The sequence below is a fragment of the Brienomyrus brachyistius genome, chromosome 5 (genome assembly GCF_023856365.1).
Source record: "Brienomyrus brachyistius isolate T26 chromosome 5, BBRACH_0.4, whole genome shotgun sequence".
Classification (NCBI taxonomy): Eukaryota; Metazoa; Chordata; class Actinopteri; order Osteoglossiformes; family Mormyridae; genus Brienomyrus; species Brienomyrus brachyistius.
Genome location: NC_064537.1, coordinates 10,028,360 through 10,053,965, shown reverse-complemented (window position 1 = coordinate 10,053,965; position 25,606 = coordinate 10,028,360). Strand labels below are relative to the sequence as shown.

The window sequence follows — 25,606 nt, the reverse complement described above, 5'->3', positions numbered from 1 at the left end:
GAATGTTTCTTTTGTGCCTGAGTTATTGGCCCTGATTACACATGCTCTCTCTTCGCTGCACAATGAGAGACTGAGAGCAGTGTTTGATGAGGGGGGGGTCACTTCGAGCACATGGCAGTTTAGGGGGGAAGAGGGGAAACTCTGATGGGTCTGAGTCCATGCATTTGTAAGTCCCATTATTTCTTGTTACTATTTGCTGCAGATGCTAATTATCAAGATTATATAAATCCCTCCCCCACTATCCCCATTGTGAAAGTGGCAGAAGGCCCTTTGGAGGGGACCCGTTTTGAAGCACTCAGAAAAATCCTGGTCCTCAGCGGCAGTAGATTATTTCTCTTGGGACTCGGGGGGGGGGGGGAGGGGGGGGGTAGAGTGGTGTCCATGAATGAGGCTGTACAAGGGGAGTGGGCGCAGCACTCAGGCGAGCCCATTTGTGGCACCGCATGGAGAATAATCTCCGATGAGGAACAGCCCTTATTAGCCCTGCTTTGGACTTAGGATTAATTTATCCCCTTATAATTTGTAATTCCCCAATCTTCTTACTGGGGGGGGGGTGGTTGCTCGGCGCCACAAGCCGAAGGATAAGTCCTTTGTTTCGTCCTGTGTTCAGTAGACCCCGTCAGTGTGGATTACCTGCACGGTCTGTCGTGACAGTCAGTGGTACATGTGAGTGTTTCAGACAGCAGTAGTCGTTCTTGTTGTTGTAGATGTTGTTGTTTTTTTAAGTTACTGTGATCGTTCCTAATAAAGGAGCCGTCAGATGCTGGGGTGGGGGGGGGGGGCGACTCTGTTCTGTTATCGTTCGGTGCCAGTTGTTTCATCACCGTGAAAGAACATCAGATGTCCCTCTACACTTTGTGTTTGGAACAAGAAAAACATCTAGTGCAGCGTGCTGGAACAGCCATGCAGTGTGTCTGAGAGGCCGATGCAGGGAACTCCGGGGATGGAACAAACTTCGCACTGCAAATTTCCCCTATCACCCGCCCTTTTCTGTTCAAACCCACGGAGCGAACTCACCCCTCTGTAACTAACACTTTGATTAATATGCTCTTTAACTCTTAACTGATGTCCAGAAAGCTCAGAAATCTTCCGAGACACAGAAGAAAAAAATTGCCGGAAATGATGAAATTTAGCATTATGTAATTATTTTGGTTTTTAATGCAATGCGCTGGCCTTGGTCGTGCGTTTGCGTAAATGGTCAGTACTAATGCATGTACTCTGAAATATTCCACATCCTCATTCCTGTTCTACGCTTCTGCCTCTCAAAGGGATGTCACACGTATGCATTTCTGTTATGCTTAGTGGGGCACATCGAGGCGGCCTGCTGACCGTGACAGATCTGACGACGGTGAGAAACTGTTATCGATGCAGCGCTATCAATCAGCTGTTATTAGGTGCGTGTGGATCTACGTGTGTGTTCTGCATGTGTGTTTTAAATAAATAAAGAACGGTCCACGAGCATAGCTTCCAGGTTGCCTAGCAACGGAATCCATCGGTTGTCTTGGAAACGGTTGCTGTGGAATGTGAGGTGATTGGCAACCGTGACAACGAGGAGGGAATGACACTTGACCCGGTGTGCTGAGTGAGGGGGGAAGACGGAGTGAGGGAGACAGATTAATAATCGTTTTCCATTTTGGCATTCAGCCTCTCCCCTCTTCTCCCTCAGCAGCACCTCCTGTTTTTTCACCCCTCTGCTCCTCTGACATGCTTATACAAATGTACATACACACACACAGGCATGTACAAGCAAGGATTCTTCTGAGGGGTCGGGTGTTATTCTGAATTCCCACACCAACAGCCAGAGGGCAGCGTAGAGCTCCTCCCAGATCAGGTAACTCTCAGCCTGTAAGGGAGGCTCCCTTTGTCTTCTGCTTTGCACTTTTCCTCTCTGTTTATTATCAATTGCTAAGCAGCTCAGGTTCAGCCGAAGACAGATGATTTGCGTACAGGATGTCGTGGTGTTTGTTCCGTTGCAGACATGCCCTGGGTTCGAGGTGAGGCCTGTGTGCCACACCACCTTGGCCTGGGCTTGCCCCTGTTGTCCATGTAAGCCTGTGTCGCATTCCTAGCTCCGCTTCACATTAATACAGAATTCTTTCACACATTCTATTCAGACATTTCTACAATTTGACATGACACTTGTCTCGTATTTGACACCTGGCATGTAGCGAATACATCTCTCACACGCTCTTCTGTCCCAGCTTTGTTCCAGCTTTGACACGTGCATCCTCCTCTATGCAAATATGAAGGCCCATTGTTTCCGATTATTTAAAAAAAGATCACAGATGAAACCCAAGGCTGGGATGCGAGGCTCAAAGGGTCAAGTGGGAAGCTGAAGGGTTGGGGGGGGGGGGGGGTGTTGTATGAGAGGGTGTCGCAGAAATGGAGGCACGATTGTGTTTGTACACGCGGGTGCGAAAGATCCAGATTTAGATTTTGGTTCTTTTCTCGGGGTGTGTAGGGGTGGGTTTTCATGTCACGGAAAAGGAAGGATAAATGCTAAAAAAGACAACAGTGTAAAAGCACCCCCCCCCACACACACCACCCCACTCTTTAGACTCCTCCACACTCCCCCAGAGACATGCAAAAATGCAAGGACACGCACGCACGCACGAAGCACACCCACCTCCCGCCCGAGCACAGGACCGCTACGGCCGTCGCCGTGGATTCTAACCTTTCCGGACCGGATGAGCTGAGATGCAGGCCCAGGTTCTGGCAGAGATGGGGCATTAGCTGAACCGCGAGATTTATTCTACCCCCCTCAAGGTGGACCCGAGTTTAGCCTGGCCTTTGTGGGCGTTTAAATTCCCAGTGACACTGTCTGCAATGTTTACTTGACGCTTAGGTGATTCGTTTATGGGGGGGTAACAATTTTTTTCTCCCATTGAATCAGATGAGGGTACGACCTGCGGGATTCCCATGGGCCTGGAGTGGGCAGTCTTTCAGGTCACACAATCGGTGCCCTTAACCACCGTCCCCCCCCCCCCCCCCCCAGGTTTCTGCCCCTATGGTCTCCAGCACATAATGGGAAGATCAATGCCCACCTCTTGTCTGTGTCGAATTCCTGTCAGAGAAGATGCCAGCGGATAGAATAAACTTGCTGACACACACAGCCAGGTTTGAAAGGCCTTCTGTCCCATTTGACCCAGTTCATTTTTATTATTATTACTTTTTTTAACAAATGTGCTTTTTCATCCAAGCTAATCCCATTTCGTCCTTCCCGGTTTAGTCCCCCATCCCCCAGGATTTTGTTTTCCCTACGTGGCTCTGGCACTGACTCTCAGGTGAGGACCTGACCCCATTACTACCCCGGATCATGTCTGTGCGTCCCGCTGCCCCGAAGAGGACCCCGTTCCTCCGAGCTGCCAGGAGGCCAGCAGGCAGACGGCTGGGCCAACAGACGATACAGTGCATCTTCTGACAGAGAGACAGGGCCTGAATTGTCTGGTAGGTAGGGTCAGTCATCTATTCACTCTAGCACAACAAGCTTATTTTTCAGACGACTAAACAGATGTATTCTCCCACCGCAAGTATACTGTATTGCACGAGTCTCTGTAAAAATTGCTGACTTTGGCCACAATTAAAGAAAAACTAACTTAATTGTAGTTCAGTTCAGTTGTGCCTGTAACCCGATCTTGTTGGGATAAACTGGAGTAACATCCCTGTTTCCTGCTTCCTGTTTTAATTCCTGTTCTGGAATCTTCACCATAAGGATTAGTCACACTTACAGTAGCCAGCTCCGTCTGTTACGGTATGTTGCTATCACACTTTTGACATGGTAAAATATTAAAGGTGCAACCTGTAGATGTCTCGACAAGATAACGCTTTTGAATTACAGAGATGTACACTTGGTTTAAAATAGTCTAACTCAGGGGCAGATTGGCAACAAACAGTAGCCTGGAAATGGGGGCGGAAGGGGGGCTTTGCCCTCTTGATATATTTTGCCAATCAAATCTCCATCAAACATCACCCATTAGCCATCTCCTCCCCAGAGGCTTCCAGGTGGGTTTTTAAGCAAACCCTGCTCGAGGAATTGGTTCGGCAAGGTATTCTGCCTCAGCTAGGTGGGTCCCTGGGTGTTTCTGCCATCCCAGTTCGTTTGTCTGCTGCAGCAGAGACCAGCAGCGACGATCTATAGGTTGGACACCGCATGGATCTTGGGGATCCACGCTCAACCAGGGAGGACCTGTTGCTTACGATTAAGCTAAGGGAGCTTGAACTCGAGATTAAGAGACAGGAGTACCAGGCTCAGCTACTCCGTCTCCGGGCTGTGGAAGTTGAGGCTGACAAACAGCTGGCGTTACGGCGGTTGGGCATGGGTGACCAAAAACGGTGCCTCTTCCGCGTAAGGTACCCTCACCCCTGCCCGAGACCAAGCTGATGCCCTAGACGCTCCTAGGCCCAGTCCCCGGTCTCCCTTGAGTTCACCTGTCTCCCCGAAATTGGTAAGTTGAGCTTTGATGTTAGTCGACACACCGGTCTTGTTCCTGTGTTTCGGGAAAATGAGGTAGACACCTACTTTTCCATATTTGAGCGCATTGCCACGACTTCGAACTGCCCTAAGCATCTTTGGTCTCTCCTGTTGCAATGCAAGCTAGTGGGTAAGGCGCAAGAAGTGTGGTCGGCTCTCGCATTAGAGCAGAGCCTAGATTATGACATAGTGAAGGTTACGGTCTTAAGGGCTTACGAACGTGTACCTGAGGCTTAACGGCAGAGTTTCCGGAAGCTTAATAAATCCCACGGCCAGACACACGTAGAATTCGCCAGGGAAAAGACCACCCTGTTTGATAAATGGTGTACCGTCGGCGGTGCGTGTAACCTGGATCAGCTGAAAGAGTTGATATTGTTGGAGGAGTTTTAAGAATGGTGTTCCTGATCGTGTGGTAGTGTATCTTAATGAGCAAAAAGTAGCTCTTTGACTGAAGCGGCCATCCTCTCGGATGAGATTGTGCTTACGCACAAAATCGTGTTTGCTCCAACTCCGCTACCTCGAAAAGTTCAGCCTCGGCTGGTTACGTCCTCCCCTGTGACTGCTTCTCCCCCACCGCCTGTGGAGAAGCGTGAGTGCTTTTACTGTCATGAGGTGGGTCATCTTATTTCTGTATGCCCGGCCCTTAAAGGAAAGGAACCTCGTGGCGTAACTCGAAAGGTGCAAGCCCCCCAGGGAGTTGGTATAGACAGCGCTTCACCCCTATCTCAGGAAGTGGAGCCTGCCTTCCAGCCCTTTGTGTTCTCTGGTCTGGTTTCGCTCAGTGAGACTGATGTGCGACACCCTGTGACTATCCTACGGGATACGGGTGCTGGCCAGTCGTTCCTAATGGAAGGAGTTGTTGAGTAATGCGTTTAAGCATATGCTTTGTTTTGACACTGCGATATTAGCCTGGTACAGGCAAGTATGATTGCTGAAACTAAGATGCATGTGAAAAACAGACATCATATTTTAATTTCTCACCACACTTGACCTGGTTCAATTAAAATAAAACACTTCAATTTAAAAATCGTTATCATACATATATAATACTCGTGTTTACGTATGTATGCACTCTACTGTATACAGTACTTACAGAAGAAACATTATAATGTCGCCATCAAACAACTTGACAATGCCGCCATCTTGTGGACAGTAAAAATGGGATAACGTGATACTCCATACATATGAAAACAAATTGCACCTTGAGTGCGGCTTATCTGTTGCTAAGTATGTGAGGTTTAGTGCCGGGATTTTTTAAATTGTCCATAAGCCATCAGGCAATATCAAGTACAATTATTGGCGGACAGACATAGACAGGAGCTGGATACAAGCGTTTAAATGCTGGACAACCGTAAATTAGCTTATTAGCTCCTACTTAGCAAGACACAAAAACTCCAAGAGGGACGTGAGTGTCTAAATATTTTGGTAACCTCATGTGACATTAATTACAGCCGAAAGAGCTATTGAAATGAATTACTAAGTCAGGCTTAGAACGAAATATTTATATCTCCTCAAATAAATAAAGGTGTGAATATGAAATATTAATCAAGTATTTATAGTCGAGTCGAGACTCATACAGTATCTATATAAAGACCTCACATAACTCTGCCTGCACAGAACCTAGTCTATTCCTTTGTCATCTCAGACGCCTCGAACATTAAATGTGTAGTATACCGAAAACTTCACTAGATGGCAGTATATTATATTTATTTTGTTTGAAACAGTTCGAATAACATATTCAACACGCATATGCCATTTTACCTTCCTTTACTATACAAGCAGCTTTTTGAGATGCAAAAAGCAGTTATTAATTACGTAATTTTACGGTCTAGTTTTTAGGGTTGGTCAGCTAGGACACAGGATAAGCACTTTGATCAATAGTAAAACATCAATATTCAAGACCTAGGATTCTGTGGTCAGAAATATGCTTCCTCAGTCAATATGCTACGTTCCCACCAGTATTTATGTATGTTGAAGTTAATTTGAGATTTGAGCTTAACTGTATTGATAGGTTGCATATAATATTTGCAGGGAGTTCAGGGTTGAAATGTTAAGCCTTAATTGGGTCCTGCGGCGTCATGTGCTGCAGGGTCGGTTTCAACTGGATACAGTGGTCCAGTATGAGCAACTGCATCATCAATGACAGCTCAGTGTCGAAGCGGCCTCCACTGCCGCGCGAGTACGGAAGTGCGTAAATAATGCCCTGCTAATCCCCTTCGGCGGAGGCAGACTGAGGAGCATCAATCAATCAAAAATCCACAGTGTGTGTGTGCGTGTGTGTGTGTGTGTGTGTGGGTGAGAGAGAGAGAGGGGAAGGGGGATAGCATGCTGCATAGTGAAGAACCCTCAAAGAAGATATTACCGATATGGAACTGAAGAGAACCACGCTTGAAAGTGTTTGGAGAATTCAAAATATTCTGCAAGTAAAACCGTCTAGTAAGAATCCTGGAAGGATTATGCCATAAATATTAAATTTAAAAATGGTCTGCTCAAAGAAAGTTACCCGGCAGTATAAATGACTGATGATGACAGTCTATGAAAATGTTTTCTCTATAACCATCTACATGGACGAAGCATTAGTGTAGTACTTATCCCTGGAAACGCATCAACGCAGCCTTTGTCACGCTATTAGAAAGCAGAGGTATAGCTTATGGTAGTCAACTGGTAAACTATGCTAACTATTTACAAAAGGTTAATATATTTTATTTTTGATAATGTTTATGCCATGCCAAAGAAACCTATTGTTTTTATCAATTTAGCTATTTATTAAAAGAATGCTAAATTTTATTGAATCTATAAATCTGTTCAGAGATGAGAATTTTATTAAGTAATTCTATTGAAGGATGTATACATAAGGTTTTAGCTGTTGTATATTGAAGATATTTTTTATCTCACTTGTACATTTTGCTTAAGTGCCCATTTTTTAATAATAGATACCTTGCAGTGCATTTGTTAAAATACTGTTAAGCTAACATGAGACGTGATTTTTATTTAAGTGCTCTGGGCGTTGAGTCATGATTGGCCGCTACTGTTGACGTAACGGCTACGCCGCCCAATCGGAATATAAGCTCGATGAATAAACTATTTTTGAGTGAAGGAGTGGTTACGGGGAGGGGTGTGTCGTCGCGAGGAAGGGGATCAGTCGCGTGTTTGCGTCATATGTCAGTCTTAGCTGTCAATGCAAAAAAAAAACAGGACTTACCATCAAAAATAAAATCAAACTCTCTGAAGTTAGGTGTTACGTCGGATGAATTTAATGGGATGAAATGTATGAATCTATGTGCTTCCTGGAGGCTGATTGTTACAATCTGAATAATGAATAGCGGCACACGGCGCTTGGTGGCAAGGTGGTAAGAGCCAGTGACATAGGTCTGGGGCTGCTGGAAATCGAAATAGATATTTAGCTGTTAGAGGCTAGCTAGGGAGACCCAAGGAAGTGCCAAGAAAGTACGAAGACAACAGCGAAGGAGCAAATATCGTTTAAACGAAGACAAATGAAACTGCTACCAGGTATTTTCATCTTGCGTATTTATATAATGAAAGTTGGTAAACAAAAGCGTAGGTTAATGTTGTTTTGCACGAATACTAGTTTCATATGCGAAGGAGTTTTCCTGGGGAAAGCATGCACTTGCGAGGAAGAAAGGAGGGGGGAGGTCTGTTGGATAACTGTTTTGCATTTATATGTGCTTAAAACTCGCGTTATGAACTTAAACACGTAAGTGGTCTCCCCGTCTGTGTTGCTTCTACTGGGAAGAGATTAGTCACACGCCGATCGAGTAACGTTAACCTATATAGCAGGGATCCGCATGGTAGGTAGCCGGAGTAAGATGGCAAACAGATTGCAATATAAAAAACCGCATTGCTGCTCCTCCGTTTATCGCGCCCGGCCGGACTGAATCGGTGCGGTTTTCTCGCTGCATGGGTAGCCTTTGTGGAAGAGAAAAGGATGTGTGGTTTACAGGAATGACTGCTTTGTATAAGATTGGTCATTATCTTTGTGTAGAAATGTGTGGGAATAAAGGTGCAAGCACGTCCACTGCGTATGTGTGCGAGGTATATAAAATACTCGGTGAAATATTTTTCTGAAATATTTTAGAAAAGAAATGTGTGAATTGTACACGTGAGTGTATTGCTTTTAATGATAGATTTTCTTGTGTAAGATCTGACCGGTGTATTTTGTTGTCTAACGATTGTTCGCAAATTATTAATGCGATTCAATGGTTGAAATTCAGTCATCGAAAGCGATGTCGCTGGTTTTAGATGGTTAAATTTAAAGTGCGGACCAAGTATGAAATAATTGCCCAGGGAAATACATTTTAATTAATCCTAATAATAAATGTTAATGAGAATCTTAATCATCGATGCCCGCTGAATACCTGCAGCAGGCGGCTTAAATGTGATGCGGCTATTTCAGACATTTCAATTGTTTTTCGCATTGGGATTTGAGCATATTAGAGTAAAGATTACCCTTCTAGTGGGGAAATCTTGGGCCAGGTAATAGACGTTATTAACAAGTAATCTTAAGTGTGCACTACATGGACATGGGAAGTGTATCGCAATTTTACATTACTGCTTTTATATTTTTTGTTCATGAAGAGATATTAGTTTTTAATGCTAAAATTCATGATAGGGTCAGTACCTAGTCATCCTGCATATATCATATGCTCTATGCTTCTTGGCTGATGCAGGCTTTCCAGAATGATGGAAGTTTCCACGGAAACCTGCAGAATACGCTGATACAGGCTTGTTTAGTACAGTTGATATGAAGAACCATAATACAGTTATGAATTCAATTTGATCTTCTTGAACTCGGTTGACTGCAACTGGAATAGCAGTGCATTTGTCCATTCCACGAATTGCATCTCCACTGAAGCAAAGTGCTCTACACATCTCAATATTTAAAGCATCGCAATAGAACTTTGTCGATATCCACGTCCATCCATCCATCTATCCATCCATCCATCTTTGTATATCCTGTTCAGGGTTGCAGAGAAACCTGGCACCTATCCAAGGAAGCATAAGGAATAAGGCAAGACTGCACCCTGGAAAGCTTTGTTTAATAATAATGACCTGAACTGAGACTGTAGTCATCATGTAGTTCCAGCGTAATCGGCAGCTATTCCCATATTGAGGAAAGCATTCTGGGTAGAACTCGAGCGGCCCTGCTTGCAGGTACATGTTTATCATGATTAAACCCATGGGGGGGGGTGCGGAGATGCATTGGGCCTCTGTAGGAAGAGCAAGGGGGCCCAACGTGCGTGTCCTACAAGGTGGGGAGGTCCATTGTCCAGGAGCAGGCCCAGCATTGGGCTAAGCCTGTGTGTCTGTAATCACAAGGTCGGGGGTTCACATCCAGCCTCAGCACATCTGCGGGTCCTTGAGCGAGGCCCTTAACCCCCAGCTCCCTGGGCACCGTTATGGGTGGCTGCCCTTTGCGGACAACTTACTCTACAAAGAGCACGTTGAGGGAGGCGTAAAGACAATTTCCCCACAGGGATCAATAAAGTATCGATTATTATTATTATTATTAATCCACACAGCAGTGCATAGTCCGTAATCAACATGCCGTCAATGCGTTGTGGTCTATTATTGTGGCAGACTGTGTGTCTCTTGGCAGTTGGCTGCCATGACTCCTACCATGACTCCTACCGTGACTCCTAGGTCAGGTTCCTTCTGGCTCTTCTAAAGGCTCAGCAGGGTACGGAGGGGTGCGTATTTTGGGTTTTCTTTTTTCGTCCACAACTGGTAATTTATGGATATTCAGAGTATAATTAGGACTGCTTTGCAGGCATAAAGTGACACACTAGAAAAAGATTGTTGCTGTTTAGAAGATCCATAGATTGGCCTGTTGGTGTGGTATAAAAATTGTACATCAACCTCTCTGATAACACAGAGAGTCACTTAGAATAAAAGTCTTGACCTCTCAGTTTGGTGAGTGAAGAAAATCTCTTTTATTCCAGCAATCAAGCAAAGTGCTCTCATCACACTCTGGCCCTTGGTACCAAGTCACCCGGAACACACAGAGCAACCAGTTCATAAACCATAACTCCCAATTCCCTAAAAGTACTTCTAAGTCCTGATTGGTCACGAAACACCAACAAACCGAGCTCAAACGTATAACAAACACAATTCTCCTGCTCTATTGGTTCACTTTGGTAGCAAAGGTAAAACCCACCCATCTACCGGAATCTGTCTCGGCTTCTAGACTCTACTTGCGATATGTATATAGATATTGATCATATGATATTGAATCACTATTAATGTTTGGGTGTTCCATTGATTAATGATTAACACATTGTCATTGAATCACTGCAAATATGTAGTTAACATATTATTAGTATGATTAACATGATTATTTCTACTTTTGCACTCCCACGTAACATGCTATATATTGTCTGCCGCAGTTATTTTATAAAGCTATAACTCGTTGTGCACCAGTTGGGGCAGCTTCGAATCTCTTCCTGCAGGTGGTTCCCTCCCCCCCCCCCTTTTGGTCCGCTGTCTGCCTCTCCAAGGTTCGAGCTTTCTTTAGGGTCTGCGGAACTTACTGCAGGCAGGTATCGCGAAGCGAGGTCGCACAGTATTCTAAACAATCTCTTCTTGCCTAAGGCCTAAGACATAACAGACCCAATATGCCTCCCTCTCGGACCTACCGATGTCCAGTTACACATCCACATTGGTAGAGGAGCGTTGGCTTACAGGAGAGCTCTGGGGCGGAGGGTTCACATTCAGTGCTGCGTGGTGAATGATGCAGCTTCAGCACCGGATGAAGGACTCATATTCAGTATTGTGTGCGGTGAATGAAACAGCTTCAGCTCGTGGCGAGGGCTTCATTCTTGGTAATGTGCGTAGTCTATACACCAGCTTCAGTGTCACGGGATAAAAATAGGGGCCGTGGGTGGTGAATGAGAATGAAGCTGTTTCTAGGAAATACTGCTGATTGGAATATCAAGATGGCTTTTTGTCAGTGCTGTGGTACCGAGTAACTTTAGAGTACTGCACGCAAGAGAGAGAGAGAGAGAGAGAGGTTACAGCTGAAAAAGAAAATCAGGCAGGAGGCAACAGTCAAAAGAGCATTGCTGGGGGTGAAGGCGGGTTCAGAGTGTTAATCGGCTGATTATTCCTGTGCCACATCGCCAAACAGTGACCCTTTAAACTTCAGCGGCGAACCTCGAATACAGATTAATCTAACATCTGTTTAGTTGTATTAAGAGGCTTCATTTTAATCATATCCCCTCCTATTTTAAACTGCCAGAGCCTCAAGATGGCCTGACGCCTTCATATAACACGGACGTGTCGCAGTCCGGCATGCGTCTCCAGGGCGCCTCACGCACCCCTTGTGGTCAGCTGGTGCAACTGGAAAAAAAATGATTACATCTTTTCCATAGCACTCTGTGGGTAATCATTATGAGCTGTGTGGGCATTAGGGCTGCTGTAGCATAAAAGTGTGATGGCGGGTGGCGCGGGGGGAGGGGGGGGGCATTGTGAAATTTGCAATGCAGCAATAAAGGCCAGGAAATGGTGCTGAACTATTGCCCTTCCTTGGGATATTGATCAGGCGTAAAGCGTCCTTCTCCGCAGTCCCCTTCGCAGTGTCCTCTCCGCGCGCGAGCTTCTCTGCCGTCTCGCGTGTTTTTCAGCTTCGGTTTTTAAGTCGCGTCACATCCGCCCCTCTTGCCCGCATCCCTCTGCCTCGGCGACCCGAGACGCCGGCGGAGGAACATCCCACCGCTGGTTTGCGGAGAGGCACCACTGGATTCCCTCCTGACGCCTCTTCTGTGCTGGTCCCCCTCGCTTAGCCGCCTCTCCCACGTTGTCAGCTGACTTTCTTCTCTTTCCTTGTCATCCCTTTTCCCCGTTTATGGATTATTCCGTTAAATGATGTAGGAATGTATCCGTGTAAAGCGCCTCGGGGCGACTCTGTTGTGAAAGGCGCTATATAAATATAAATTGAATTACGCTGAATTGGAGTCTAGTCTCTGACCATCCCCAGTGCCCGCTCACTCTACCTTTCAGCCTGCCTTCCTTTGCTACCATCATGTCACACTTCAGGCACTCTCCCTCTTTTATTTGGACATCTGTGCAGATTGTCTGTTATTGTATGTCGGTGCTATACAGGCCTCTGAGTCCATATGTCTCTCTGTGTTATACCTGTCAGCCTCTGTTATACCTGTCTCTGTCCATCTGTGTGTCTCTTATACCTGTCTGTGTCAATCTGTGTGTCTCTGTTATACCTGTCTGTTTTTATTATATCTGTCTGTCTCTGTTAGACCCATCTGTGTCCATCTGTCTGTGTCTGTATTGCATGTCTCTCTCTTTTACATTTGTCTGTCTGTGCTGTATGTCTCTCTTTTACCTGTATGTCTTTATACTATGTGTGCATCTTTGTTATATCTATCTTTGTTAGGCTTAAAACAAAGACAGACAAGTATATCCATCTGTATGTCTCTCTTTGTTATACCTGTTTGTCTCTGTTGTACCTGTCTCTCTGTGTTATACTGTACCTGTCTGTCTTTGTACTGTATGTCTGTCTCTGTTAGACCTGTCTGTCTCTGGACTATGTCTTTCTATTGTCCCTGTTTGTCTGTATACTGTATGTCTCTCTGTTGTACCTGTTTCTCCATGTTGTATCTGTCTGTCTCTGTACTGTATGTCTCTCTTTGTTAGACCTGTCTGTCTTTGTTATAGACCTACCTGTCTGTCTCTGTATGCCTGCCCGTATCTCAGGCTCATCATTCTCTCTCCCTCCATGTTCCCTCTCTGTGGTCCCAGCTGAGAGATGGAGATGAGAGAGCTGAGCGTGGTGGTCGGCAGCTTCGTGGGCTTCCAGCTGCTCTTCTCTGTGGCCAGTCCCCGGCTCTCACCGGCCTTGGCCGCTGGCTACAGCCGCCTGCCGTCCGCCAAGCGTCCCGAGTGGAACTCCAGGTGGGAGAATGTCCAGCGCGTGCACCCGGACAGGACGCCCGCACGCGCAAATGTGCGCACAGTCATGCCACTTAAACGACAAAAACTAGTAACAAGTCTGCTTAGGCTCAACGTAAATGCAGATACGTCAAGCAGCAGGCGGTGCAGTATTTTTCACAAAATGGTGGGAATTCATTGCTAGCAAGGTTTTGGCAGCAAAGGCGGATAAAGAACTCATGTTAAGTACCGTGTGGCGCATGAACCAGCTTCAGCACATAGCGACGGCTTCATTCTCAGTACCGTGTGCTGAATGAGCCCGCTTATACATCACAGGATAGCACTTACTCTTAAAGGAGCAACACTAAACATACTGCCAGGGAAGCCGTAAGTAATGTATGTAATGTAATGAGTGCTGGAGATTTAGCCCGCCCTCTCTCGCCGCAGGTGAGTAATTTAGACGAAGGGCAGGTACCAGGACCTGAACCTTAGCCTTGCTAGCTAGTAAAAAGAAATTGCATGTCAAGCAAATTTTTTTTTCACTGAACAAGCACAGTTGGCTAGTAGCCACATTTTTTAGAATCCGCCCCTGGATGTAAGGTATGACATAACTGTGAGATGTAAGGCTCTGAATTGGTCGTCTTCGTGCTTGCGATGCACACTGACCCCCAGCCTCGAGGGTCCCCGGCTGGTCCGTAAACTCGATGCCGCGTGGAAGGCGTGAGTGTAGCGACGCTGCCAGAGAGATGACTTTGGAGCCGCGGGAGCGGAGAGCACGTGTGCGGCGTAACCTGCTGCTGTGACTCACTACAGTTTTTTCATTTGCACGCCGCTCCTTCTGGGCATGCTTTCTGAGAGCGCGAGACCGGGCCCATTTCGGGCTTTTGAGTCCATGGAACGCGCTCGAGGCCCGAGGAGGGCGGCGCCCCGTAGTTTGTTGCATGTTTCTGTCGACACCCTTTAGGGCTCTGCCTCTGACTTGTGGTAGATCCAGGCACTGATCGAGACCTTCGCCAAAGACCAGCCTTCCGGGGAAGTGTGTCTCGTACCCGAAAGAACCGGCTCTACAGATGTTATTTTAGTCAACTGATTTTTACCTTGTAATATGATAACTGATTGCCTACTTATTTTTTTTTGTCACGGATTATTGAGTTGTGGTCATTTTGTAGTCTAAGCTTCACCTTGGATAGAGAGCTGTTGTGCCAGTACGAAACCAAGTAAACCTTGATGTGAAACATCCCATAGCTAAGCAGCTACAGACGCAGGAATAAACCCGGTGCGTCTTTGGTCACCGTGAAAGGTCACGGCACGTAGTGGCACCTGACAGCTTGTGACACACGTGACGCAGCACGCATTTGGAGATTCCAGTGAGTTGGCGAGTGCCAATAAGCGACTTTCGGAGGAATCTGGAGGCTTCTCCCCGGGGTGCAGCCGGGCGAGTGAGCAGGTGGGCGTCTGCTAGCTTCTGGCGTGTTAATAGTTGTTTTGTATAGTCTCTGGGGTTTGTTTCGCTCATTAGCCTCTTAATGATCCTCTCTGTTAGCCATAAACCAGGCCGGTCTACCAAATCTCTACCAAATCTCGCCCCATTGGCGCGGGTCGGAGTTGCAGAGGCGAGGGCGGGACGTGGATCCCGCGGGCCTGACTCGTGTTTCGGGTCAGTCGACCTGCCTCGCAGCCATTCTGGTGTTTTTTATTTACCGGACCGTGTCTTTCAGGTGTCCCTGCATGACGCACTGCACACGCCTGCAGCTCCTGCCGATTGCCGCGGCCCTACGTTCGGCCTCGTTGGGGCGTGAGCTGGTGTTAATTAGGCTCCGAGCCAACAAGGAGGGAAGCAGAGGACTGTTCTACTCTCCTCCCCCCTCCCCCCCCCCCCCCCACACACACGTACACACATTCACACCTCCTCCACCCTCCCTCGAGAATCATTACCCTTGGCAGGGTAGCTAGGGGTTATGTATATTTAATGAACAGCGCAGTAGCCTTCAGGCAGAAGCAGAAGGCTTGCATCACCGCATAACCCCCCCTCGTTTGCCTCCTCCCTGGGTGACTGGCCTCGCTTGATCCTGAACGGGAGCGGTTCCCCACCTCTGTTCCCATCGGCCCGGTGTGGCCCGTAGTGGATGTGCTTTGCTCACTCCTGGGGAGATTATAACTGGACGTGGCCCAAGTGCTTTTCGTTTGAGTGATAAGAATTCCAAAGGTCTGTGCTTTAGGGGGCATGTGCATTCACACACACACACACACATGCTCACTCACACACACACACACACACACACACACACACACACACATGCTCACACACACACACACACACACACACACATGCTCACTCACACACACACACACACACTAGACTGTCTGACTAGCTAAGATGTGTTTTTTTCCTAATGTATCTCACACCATAAAAAAGCCAAACGCAAACTTTTTTTCACAGTTATATAACTTTTAGTATTAAATAATTTCAGTTGTACTTATAAGTCATTTAGGTCATTCAAAGGTACATCAGCTGCCCCCACCTCCACCCAGTTACATGTCAAAGGCCAAAATGTGACAACAGAAGATGCATGATTATATCATTTCCACGCATTGCTGCCCTGTGTGGTGTCATCACAGCGCTACGCCCCCCCACCCCCCTCCCCCGTGTCTCCGTCCGCAGGCTGGTGTCCACTGTCCACGCCCTCATCGTAGGCCTCTTCTGCCTCTACATCCTGTGGTTCGATGGTGCCGTCAATGAAGACCCCGTGTGGTAAGCGAGGGAAATGCGGGAGATGCGCTGTGCTGGAGCCAGTGCGGCCTGTGTGGGGCATCGCACTGCGGTGGGGGGGGGATCATCATGCCTCTATGTTGCAGGCGGGGGAGGAGAAAAGCACAGCCCTCCCACCATTCTGCTGATTTTCTGTGACATCAGGGTGGTTCCATCTCTCCATCCCCCACATTACCCCCCACCCACCCCCACAGTGCCCAGCGCCCCCCAAAGGGGAAGAAGGGGGTGCCTGCGGCCCCTCTGAGAACGAGCCACATTGCACCAAGAAGGAAACTGGGCCACTTTCCCCCCAATCCATCTTCTCTCTCTCTTTCCCGCCCCCCCCCCTCGCCGTGTCGTGAGAAGAGAGGGCCCCCGCCAAACAAGGCCGCTTTTCATGGCGAAACAACACCAGCCCAGTTAGCAGCCCCAGTCCTTTCCCATGTCACCCTAACCCCCCAACTTCGCTATCTGATCAATAATACCACCTCCCCAGCCCGCATTGTCCTCCCCATCCTCCGCCTCTCTGAAAGCAGAGAAAATCCCTCCTTTCTCTCCTTTCACCGCCGCCATAGTGTTCCCAGGATCCTGTCAGACTGCCCCCCCCCCCCCCATCCCATCCCCCGCTTTCTGACACCGGACTCCTTATTAGCCACTCGGCCACTCCCCCTCGCCCCCTTTGTCTGCCTGACGCTTACGGCACATTGTTTTCTTTTAAATCCTCTTGATTTTTATTTTGTGGCTCTTTGCCGTAGCGAGAGACTCTGCATCGTAACTTTCCTGCTGATTGTAGGGGAGCGTGAGGAACGGAATGTTGCGCGGTGCAGTTAGGGGTTCGAGGCCCTTCACAGATTCCCTGATGTACCCTGAAATATCCAAGGATGCCACTGAAATGGCGTCCGCCCCTGAAGACGGAGGCATCCAGCTGGCTCTCAGTGTCGCGTGAGGTGCTGCTGCAGTGCCGGTGTCCCTTACCACGCCGGTGTCGCTTACTCGGGGGGGGGCATTTCTGCTGCGCTGTCACCGGTCTGCAGCTCAGGTGTTGCCAGGTTACGCCCCGGCCAAGGAGGACCAGCATCCCTCGAGACCAGTAACCGTACTACTGCGGTGCTGAAGACACGGATACAGCCATCGTCGCCCCCCCCCAAACCCCCCCCAACCATGGAGATGTTCAGCAACCTGTACATCATCAAACAGCTTATCCTCATTATTATAACAATGAACGTCACTAGCAAGGAACACAGACATGGGAATCAGACTCTGTGTGTGTGTGTGTGTGTGTGTGTTGATTATGTTTAAATTACATTATTATTAGTGTTCCCCACCATTTAATAAAAGCCTGTTATTTTAATATTGTGGGGACCATTTTTCAGATCCCCACAAAGATCTGTGAATGCAATCAAAAAAAGTAAAACTGCCAAAAGTCTCATATTTAGTTTGGGTCCTTATGGTTAAGGATGGCGCTGGGTGGGGGTTAAGGTCGACATGTTGGGGTTAAAGTTCTCCCCCCATAGAAATGAATGGAGAGTCGTCACAAAGATATAATTACAAACCTGTGTGTGGGTGTGTGTGTCTGTTTGTGTGACTGTGTCCTGTGATGCCCTATCACCCCTGCCTCGTGACCTGGTCAGCTGGCTCATACTGACCTTGCCGTGGATAATAAAAGATAAGAAGTTGCAATTGTGCACAGAAAACTTCGTACCTATTGAAAGATAACCAGGCTGTTGGTTTTTTTTTCGACTTTTTTCTTTCCCTCTACTCATCCCAGTTCTGTGCTGCAGAGTGTAACTCCTCCCTCAGGCTGCCTTAGGTGATACCGTGGTTGCACGGTATTATACAGTATTTAAATTTTTACCAATAAAAATCAATAGTCGTTGAGAAACAAGCTCTTGGCTTACTTTAGTTTTATTCCTGAAAATGCTTCTATAAGGAGATTTTTCTGCTGAGGTGGTGTATTGTCTGAGGTCTTGTCTGATTTGATGAGAGCTCTTTTGCTTTGGTTCCTGTGTGGTTTGGTTCCTGGTCACTAACCAGCGTGTTTCCTTGCTGCTCTTTTTCTGCAGGGGTGACCCCACGCTGGTCAAGCTCAATGTGGCAATAACATGCGGCTACCTTCTGTATGGTGAGTTTGCCCCCTTCCCTGTCTGTGTGTGTCTGTGTTTTTGTAATTATTACATTGTGGGGACCAGATTTCCCCACAATGTAATAAAAACCTGTAGCTTTTTACCTCGTGAGAACCATTTTCTCGGTTCCCACAATGTGATAAAAACCTGCTATTTTCACCTCATGGGGGCCAGTTTCCTGCTCCCCATATGGGAAACCTAAATTTCATAATAATCTGTGACTCCAATCAAACAACTAAAAATGCAGAAACTCTTGTATTTTGTTTGGTTACTTATGATTATGGTTAGGGCTGGATAAGGGTTAAGGTTGTCGTTGTTAGCATTAGCATTTTTCCCATAGAAATGAATGAGAGGTCCCCACAAAGATATGATTACAGGTGTGCGTGCATGCGTGCCTACCTCACGGTCTCCTTCCCCAGGATCCCACTGTGTTAGGATTCAGGGTTAAGCTGTACCCCTTCGGTACTGTCAGCTTGTGCATATAATGCTAATTCAGTGCTAAACGCATTATAAATAACATTTGGACTGTTTAACTGCTATTATGCCTTATAGGAAATCGGCCAGCACTGACAGGAAATCGGGTAGCACTGACAGGAAATCGACTAGCACTGACAGGAATTCGACTACCGCTGACATGAATTCGACTGGCACTGACAGGAAATCGACTTGCACTGACAGGAAATCAGCTAGCACTGACAGAAAATCAGCTAGCACTGACAGGAAATCAACTAGCACTGACAAGAAATCGACTAGCACTGACAGGAAATCGGCTAGCACTGACAGGAATTCGACTACCACTGACAGGAATTCGACTACTGCTGACATGAATTCGACTGGCACTGACAGGAAATCGACTGGCACTGACAGGAAATCGACTTGCACTGACAGGAAATCAGCTAGCACTGACAGGAAATCGACTAGCACTGACAGGAAATCAGCTAGAACTGACAGGAAATCGGCCAGCACTGACAGGAAATCGGGTAGCACTGACAGGAAATCGACTAGCACTGACAGGAAATCGACTAGCACTGACATGAATTCGACTGGCACTGACAGGAAATCGACTTGCACTGACAGGAAATCAGCTAGCACTGACAGGAAATCGACTAGCACTGACAGGAAATCAGCTAGCACTGACAGGAAATCAGCTAGCATTGACAGGAAATCGACTGGAACTGACAGGAAATCGACTGGAACTGACAGGAAATCGACTAGCATTGACAGGAAATCGACTGGCACTATCTACGTTTAGTTCTACTTCTAGAACCAACTCAGCGAGTTGGGTGTGTACCCCCAAGATTAAACTGGGTTTCATTCGCGCTCACTCACCCCCAAAAAATAAACCTTTACATTTAAATGATTAAGTTGTCGTCCCCGCTCCCAATATCGAACTTTCTCTTATGCCATTGGATTTCACCATTGAGCGCTTCAGGCCCATAGCTCCTGGGAGCCTCAGACCCCACCTTATCAAAAATGCACGTCGCTCTGAATATAAGCATCTGCTAAGGAGATCCCCCGGTACCCTGTCCAGCATTTTCGCCTTAAGGGTCATGTTGGGTCATTCATTGTTTACCCCCTTATTTAAATTCCATGGGTTTTCCCCACTGAGATGGACGTTCAGGACGGGAACCGTGGACCGGAGATGCCACAAATAGCTACGGGTCACTGGGAAAGACAGGATTAGAGGAGGCATGCTTTCCTTTGAGTGCCTCCCCCCCCCCCCCCCCCCCTGCCGCCCCACTGACCCCACTGTCCCCACTGTCCCCTCCTCCCTCACAGACCTCCTGCTACTGGCCTGCAACTGGAGCACCATGGGAGACGGATTTTTCGTGTGCCACCACCTAGCTGCGCTCTACGCTTATGGATACGTCTTGGTGCGCCACCTCCTACCGACGGGCACAAAGCAGCCGTGTACCGGGTTTAATGTTCAGACGAGCGCACAGCGCAGTCAGGGCCCGGTCGTGAGCGCAGTGTGCACTGGTCCTGATGCTCAGATGATCATGAGATTACTGAAAAATACTTGGTTATGATGCTAGTTATTTTTAGTCTGCTTTCTTTTTTGCCTGTGTTCACTAAAGTGTACTGCGCTAAATCGAGCTTTTTAATGGTTTGTTTGATCACGACCTGTTCTGTTTCCTGTTTGGTTGCCCTAAAGGCTTATTTATTTGAATTTTGTAAAAGCACCCCCCCCCCCCAACCCCCGTCAATAGCGCCCGTGTCTGTCTGTGTCTGGCAGAACCGCGGAGTGCTGCCGTATTTCGCCAACTTCCGCCTCATTTCGGAGCTGTCAACTCCGTTTGTCAACCAGAGGTAAGGCTTCCGCGGCTGCTCTGTACTCCTGTTTGCAAACGTCGCTTATCTCGCCGATGCAAGCGGCCCCTGGGGTGGCAGGGGAAGCCCCTTAGGCGGCAGGGGAAGCCCCTTAGGCGAGGCGTCAATCCTGCGTGCGGAGACACCAGGGGGCTGCGAAGGCGAGAGACACCTGAGCGGGAGGAACGAGGGAAGGAGATACCGCTGCTCACGTTCCTGTTAGCAAAAGCTAATGCCCTCCCAAGGGGGCTTTGGTACCCCTTATTTGGTACCCCTTATTTGGTACCCCTTATTTGCATAGCTAAGATCATCTAAGCACCATCGTAGATTTCCATCTGAGGTCACATCTCCATGATGCAGGCCATAATCCACGATCTACTTACTCTCCACCACTATCACCTCTTTAGGAAGCCCCCCTTATATTCCTCACTCCTTTACCTGTCTCTGCCAGCTGCTGCAACCGCTTAAATCTGACGTCTGCTTCTCCGCAGATGGTTTTTCGAGGTCCTCTCCATCCCGCGCACCAACCGCCTGGTGGTGACCAACGGTGTTATGATGACGCTGGTCTTCTTCCTGGTCCGCATCGCCGTCATCCCCTCCTACTATACCCGGGTGGTGGCCACCTTCGGGACCCCCGCATTCGTGCGCTTGGGAATGGGACCCCAGGTGGCTTGGATCGTCTCCAGCGTCTGCTTGGACATTCTGAACACCATCTGGATGTACAGGATCGCCAGGGGCTGCTACAGGGTCCTGACAGGGCGGGGCAGGGGGGGCAAAGGTGGCCCTGACATCAAGCAAAACCATAGCAGTGACCTCAATAATCACACAGACTGAGGCCAGCGCACAGGAGATCCATTCTCTTGGTGTGGTCCCACCCCAACGGTGAAAGTCCTTAATCTTGGGATTCCTATCCTCTTAGGCAGTATTCACGCATGCCCCCCCCCCTCCCCCCCACTGATGAGCCAGCCAGCCGCCCACGTCATCTCAGATGCCAAGATGCCTCTCTCACCCTGTCGCCTTGCCCCCTCCCCGGAGAAGTGACCCATCCACCTGCATGCGGGCTTCTGGGACAGCTTAAGTTCAGCTCCACCGTAACGAAACTCCAAGTGCCTGGACAGCTGTACCCGGGGAGGGCCTTAGAAACAGCCAGACTGCGAACCCCCGCGACCCGGACGAGGAGACCACAGGATGGGGGGGGCGGACGGGAAGCCATTCAGGGAAACTGGGTCGACCCGGCGGCCCACGTCGCCGGGTCCGACGTGAAAGCAGTCAGTCTCAAAAAGCGTCCGTGAATCCGCTCACGTCATACCCGTGAGTCTCTGCTGCTTACCGTCTTCCTCGTGGGGGGAAAAATCTCCGACAACGTCTTCCGCTGTCTGTCACACTGCTGACGAATCCTACAAACCCGCTCTCTCATCACGCTTCTGAGTCCTTTTCTTTATTTTGTACGACCTCAGATAATCGGGGCGGGTGCATTTACTCTTCATACCTCTCAGACTGCTCGTGTGTGTGTTTTTTTTTAATGCATGTTTAGGATTCTCCTGGACCTCGAGGCTACGGGGGACAGGTGGGCAGGTCGCGCTCTGCCTGCTGATGTGCTGAACCGTGCTGCGTGTAGGAGGAGAGTCATTCGGTGTTTTAGAGGGAGCTCTGTCGTAGCAGGCTGTGTGTACGTTCCGGTGAGATGGGAAGGTGCCTTGTCAAAACCGCTTTTGGTGCTTCTCCGGTTTTCTGGCCCGAATTATAAAGGGATCTGCTGTGAAGGGATGTATCGGTAGTTTTCTTCTTCCCTCTCTCTCTCTTTTCCCCTCTCAAATTTAAGTGCTACAGATTTACAGAAGAGCAGCAGCTGCGATGAGGCTAATCGACACGCATTTTTTTTCCCCCCGATTCATCGCCACCCTGCACTGGATGACTGTCAGTTTTTGCCTGTTTCGATTGGCCGTTCTTTTCAGCACGCCGGCCCACATGGGGGAGGAGCCTCGTCAGTCTGGACGGCAGTTAAACGACAGCATTAAGAACAGGCAGTTATCCCAGATACACTTATCCCCCTGAAATTCTCTTTGTTAGAAGTGGCAGAGTAAGGTTTGTATCCTCAGCCACAATGAAGGAGGCAGGTTGCAGGTGCTGAGATGCGGGTTTGACAGTTTCACGCTGAGTTTGTAATGTGGAAGAGGACGCCCCCTAGTGACAGCGGGATTCCCCCCGAATTATCTAGGCTGTCTGTCTCTCCTGTAGCACCTCACGCAGTTACCGGTAATGAACGTGCTTGTTTCGTGTCACCGGGATTAACGTGCAGGGCATGTTTGAGACGTCTGACTGTAGTCCTGAAAAGACGGAGTGAGTGATTGGTTCATGCCTTGCCTCTGGCTGTTTTGGTGTTCACCATTGGGGTCGTGAACGCGTGGGGGGGTGGCATATTGATGTGTTGCACAGATATCGTCCATAAATACCAGACCTTGCCATCTTCTGTTATGCATTAGCAAACTACAAATATATACGGTGAAATTTAAATGTAGCGAATGTAACGGGACAGTATTAGCAACACGGAACAGAGACGATGTGCATCTGCTTATACTGACTCACTAGATTTTTTTGTAAAGTATATTTTAAAATGTGGGAAGATGAACCAAGCTGATAATCAGACTGCGTCCTGGGCAGAACTGGGCTCAGCGTCTTGGCAGTTCTGGTGCTGGTCCGGAGGACACCCGAACCCACAGGCTAGGCGACAGCCTTGGCAGGTCCATCTGCACCCCAGCCACGTACGATCCACGTCTATCCCAGGTCCTAAAAATCACAAAGGTTTTATCTTAGCGGAATTGTTCACGATTCCCCAAATAACTAATTGGTAGTATTGCGGCCTTTTATCTTAAAGGCTAAAGCTACTGAGGACCAAAGGTTATGACCTAATAGTGTTCAGTCTCGTACAGGCCAATGGCGTGTCATACTGTGTCTGAAGACCCTGACATCACATACACAGGCGGAATCAATTTAATAAGATGACACTCAGATATCCAGTTATTCATTTAGTCAAATCTAATACCCTCAGTAGCCATTTTAGTAACATAAAATAGTGTCCCTTCCCGATTGGATAATACTGCAGGTGTCACATGGGTAGTAATTCTGGAAACCTGAGCTGTGGTTATGGCAAATCCCGGTAACTAGTTCAATCGAGGAGATCAGAGGGTACCGAACCTCAAGTGTCGTCAGGCAAGCTGCAGACAGAATGGTGCTCGGCTGTACATGCAGTTCGCGTTGCAGGTCTCTCAGTGTTTGGGAAGTGCATTCCTGTTATACGATAGAGGCAAAAGCCAGGTCTGGCTTTGCATGATACCTAGATACACCTAATTTTCAACGTTGTCCAGTTTGAGAGCTCTAAGAGGACAATTTTTACAGTTTGTAATGGGGTTTTTTTTGCCTTCTGACTGAATAAAAAACCAGAAGAAAGCCTTGCATTATTCCATTGACAAGGCTTTGTGAATCCTTTCAAATAAATGCAGGTATGGGTGGGCACTCAATGTTAAACAAAAAACACAGAAAACACATTAGACGACAACTAATAATAATGTAACAGAACTCAAGGAAGGGAATTACTTGAAATGGAATTATATCAATAAATTTGATCATTGACTTGTGTATTTTGTCTTTCTTGCATGAATTTAATATGCCGTTGAATATTTTTAATATTTATAAGGAGTTGGCCCAGAACTGACCTGTGTGATACTGGGATTTGAAGGTTAGGCCTCTTTGCCTGTGAAGAGAAGGTTGCTGTTTCGAATCCCCTTAAGCATGATACTTAACCCACAGAAAAATGCTCCGGGGGGGTGTGCCTCGCGTTCTCCTGTTTGTTTGTGTGTGTGTCTAAACGAAAGCAGCAAGAGCAAGAAGGGATATGCAAGACAGCACATTCCAGTGTCCCTGCGCTCGTGCTTGTATGACCGGCAAACAAAAGGTTATTAAACCAAAGCAAAGAGGAAACAGGACAGAGGCTGCGACTGGGAAGGATGATAAAATCTGGGCGTAGCTCATTATGGGGGTATGAGGAAGAAGCAGCGTTTTATACCTGACTCAATGTGAAATGGGCTCTTCAAATACCATCACCCCTCCCTAAGAGATCCACCCCCTGCCCCCCATCTCTGAGGAATTCTTTAAAAAAAAAAAACAGGTTTGTAATTTGACTCCTGATTTTTGTGGCTGTATTTCCTGATCTATGGGGAGTGGTAAGACTGGAACTGGGTGTACGATGCAGGTGGCATATCTCTCTGGCGCAGTGGGCACCTTAAATCCTTACCTCGAGGGGGGGGGGCATGGCGGCTGAGTGGGCACTGGGGGGGTTAAAGTCCCGCCCTTGCTTCATGCAAGTAGGGTGCGTGCAAGTAGGGTCTCCTCCGTTAGTCCTGGGTATTGTGTCGAACAACATGTGGATGGGTGACTTGGCATCTCTAAATTTACCATTGTGTGTGTGTGTGTGTGTGTGTGTGTGTGTGTGTGTGTGTGTGTGTGTGTGCAAATGTTCCCCACAATGTGATAATGTGTGTGTGTGTGTGTGTCCTCTGATGGCCTGGCACCCCGCTCGGGGTGTCCCCCCTGTCCCGAGCGGCGTGGGATACGTTCCAGGCTCACTGTGGGGGGTGTGAAGGTGGATGAAGAAGTAACACACTGTTAGCAGGATGAAAGGTGAGATTTGCGCTTTAGAAAACATGCCGCTCGTTGGGACTTTATTCCTAAAGACCTGAACATTGTTTAGTGGGCCAAGGAATATTTACATGGAGCCTCAGAAGAGCAGGCTGGCCAGTAAACGGGGGGGGGCTGGCCGTTTGTATTGGGTACCTTCAGCTCTGGAAGCTCGGCGAAGGAGCTGGACAAAGTGATGGTGCTTAAAAGATCTTTTTTGACCAAACTTGGTCAGGCAGGCCGGGCCAAACAAAATCCCCTCCACCAATCACATGCCCTCCTCTCCAAGCATACGCTCATTTTTAGACTACGGAAGAGTTTCTATTGGACGATGTCCATGACGGTTATCTTCTAGAATCCTGTGGGTGAGTTATCGAT

The 25,606-nt window shown here is 47.9% G+C and overlaps 1 protein-coding gene across 6 annotated transcripts; it reads left to right on the top strand.

The window, feature by feature from the left end:
• The first annotated feature begins 1,306 nt into the window (after window positions 1-1,306).
• On the top strand, window positions 1,307-24,184 carry LOC125742282 (TLC domain-containing protein 4-B-like). Of its 6 annotated transcripts, none has more exons than XM_049014165.1 (9): window positions 1,307-1,394; window positions 2,996-3,117; window positions 3,230-3,447; window positions 13,244-13,396; window positions 16,035-16,124; window positions 18,185-18,243; window positions 20,024-20,118; window positions 20,481-20,554; window positions 21,046-24,184. In XM_049014165.1, exons 4-9 carry the CDS (start codon window positions 13,251-13,253, stop codon window positions 21,386-21,388), a joined length of 807 nt encoding a protein of 268 aa, XP_048870122.1. In that variant the 5' UTR covers window positions 1,307-1,394; window positions 2,996-3,117; window positions 3,230-3,447; window positions 13,244-13,250; the 3' UTR covers window positions 21,389-24,184. The 6 variants fall into 6 exon arrangements, with proteins under 6 accessions (XP_048870122.1, XP_048870121.1, XP_048870120.1 ...); XM_049014164.1 differs by having other exon boundaries at window positions 1,307-1,831; XM_049014163.1 differs by lacking the exons at window positions 1,307-1,394; window positions 2,996-3,117; window positions 3,230-3,447 and adding an exon at window positions 7,580-7,981.
• Window positions 24,185-25,606: the final 1,422 nt, after the last annotated feature.

Excerpts from the sequence above, each read along its gene's own strand:
- LOC125742282 (XM_049014165.1), top strand. The coding sequence starts at position 13,251 with ATGGAGATGAGAGAGCTGAGCGTGGTGGTCGGCAGCTTCGTGGGCTTC. Across the intron at positions 13,397-16,034 it reads CGTCCCGAGTGGAACTCCAG|GCTGGTGTCCACTGTCCACG; the intron begins GTGGGAGAATGT and ends CTCCGTCCGCAG. Across the intron at positions 20,119-20,480 it reads ACGCTTATGGATACGTCTTG|AACCGCGGAGTGCTGCCGTA; the intron begins GTGCGCCACCTC and ends TGTGTCTGGCAG.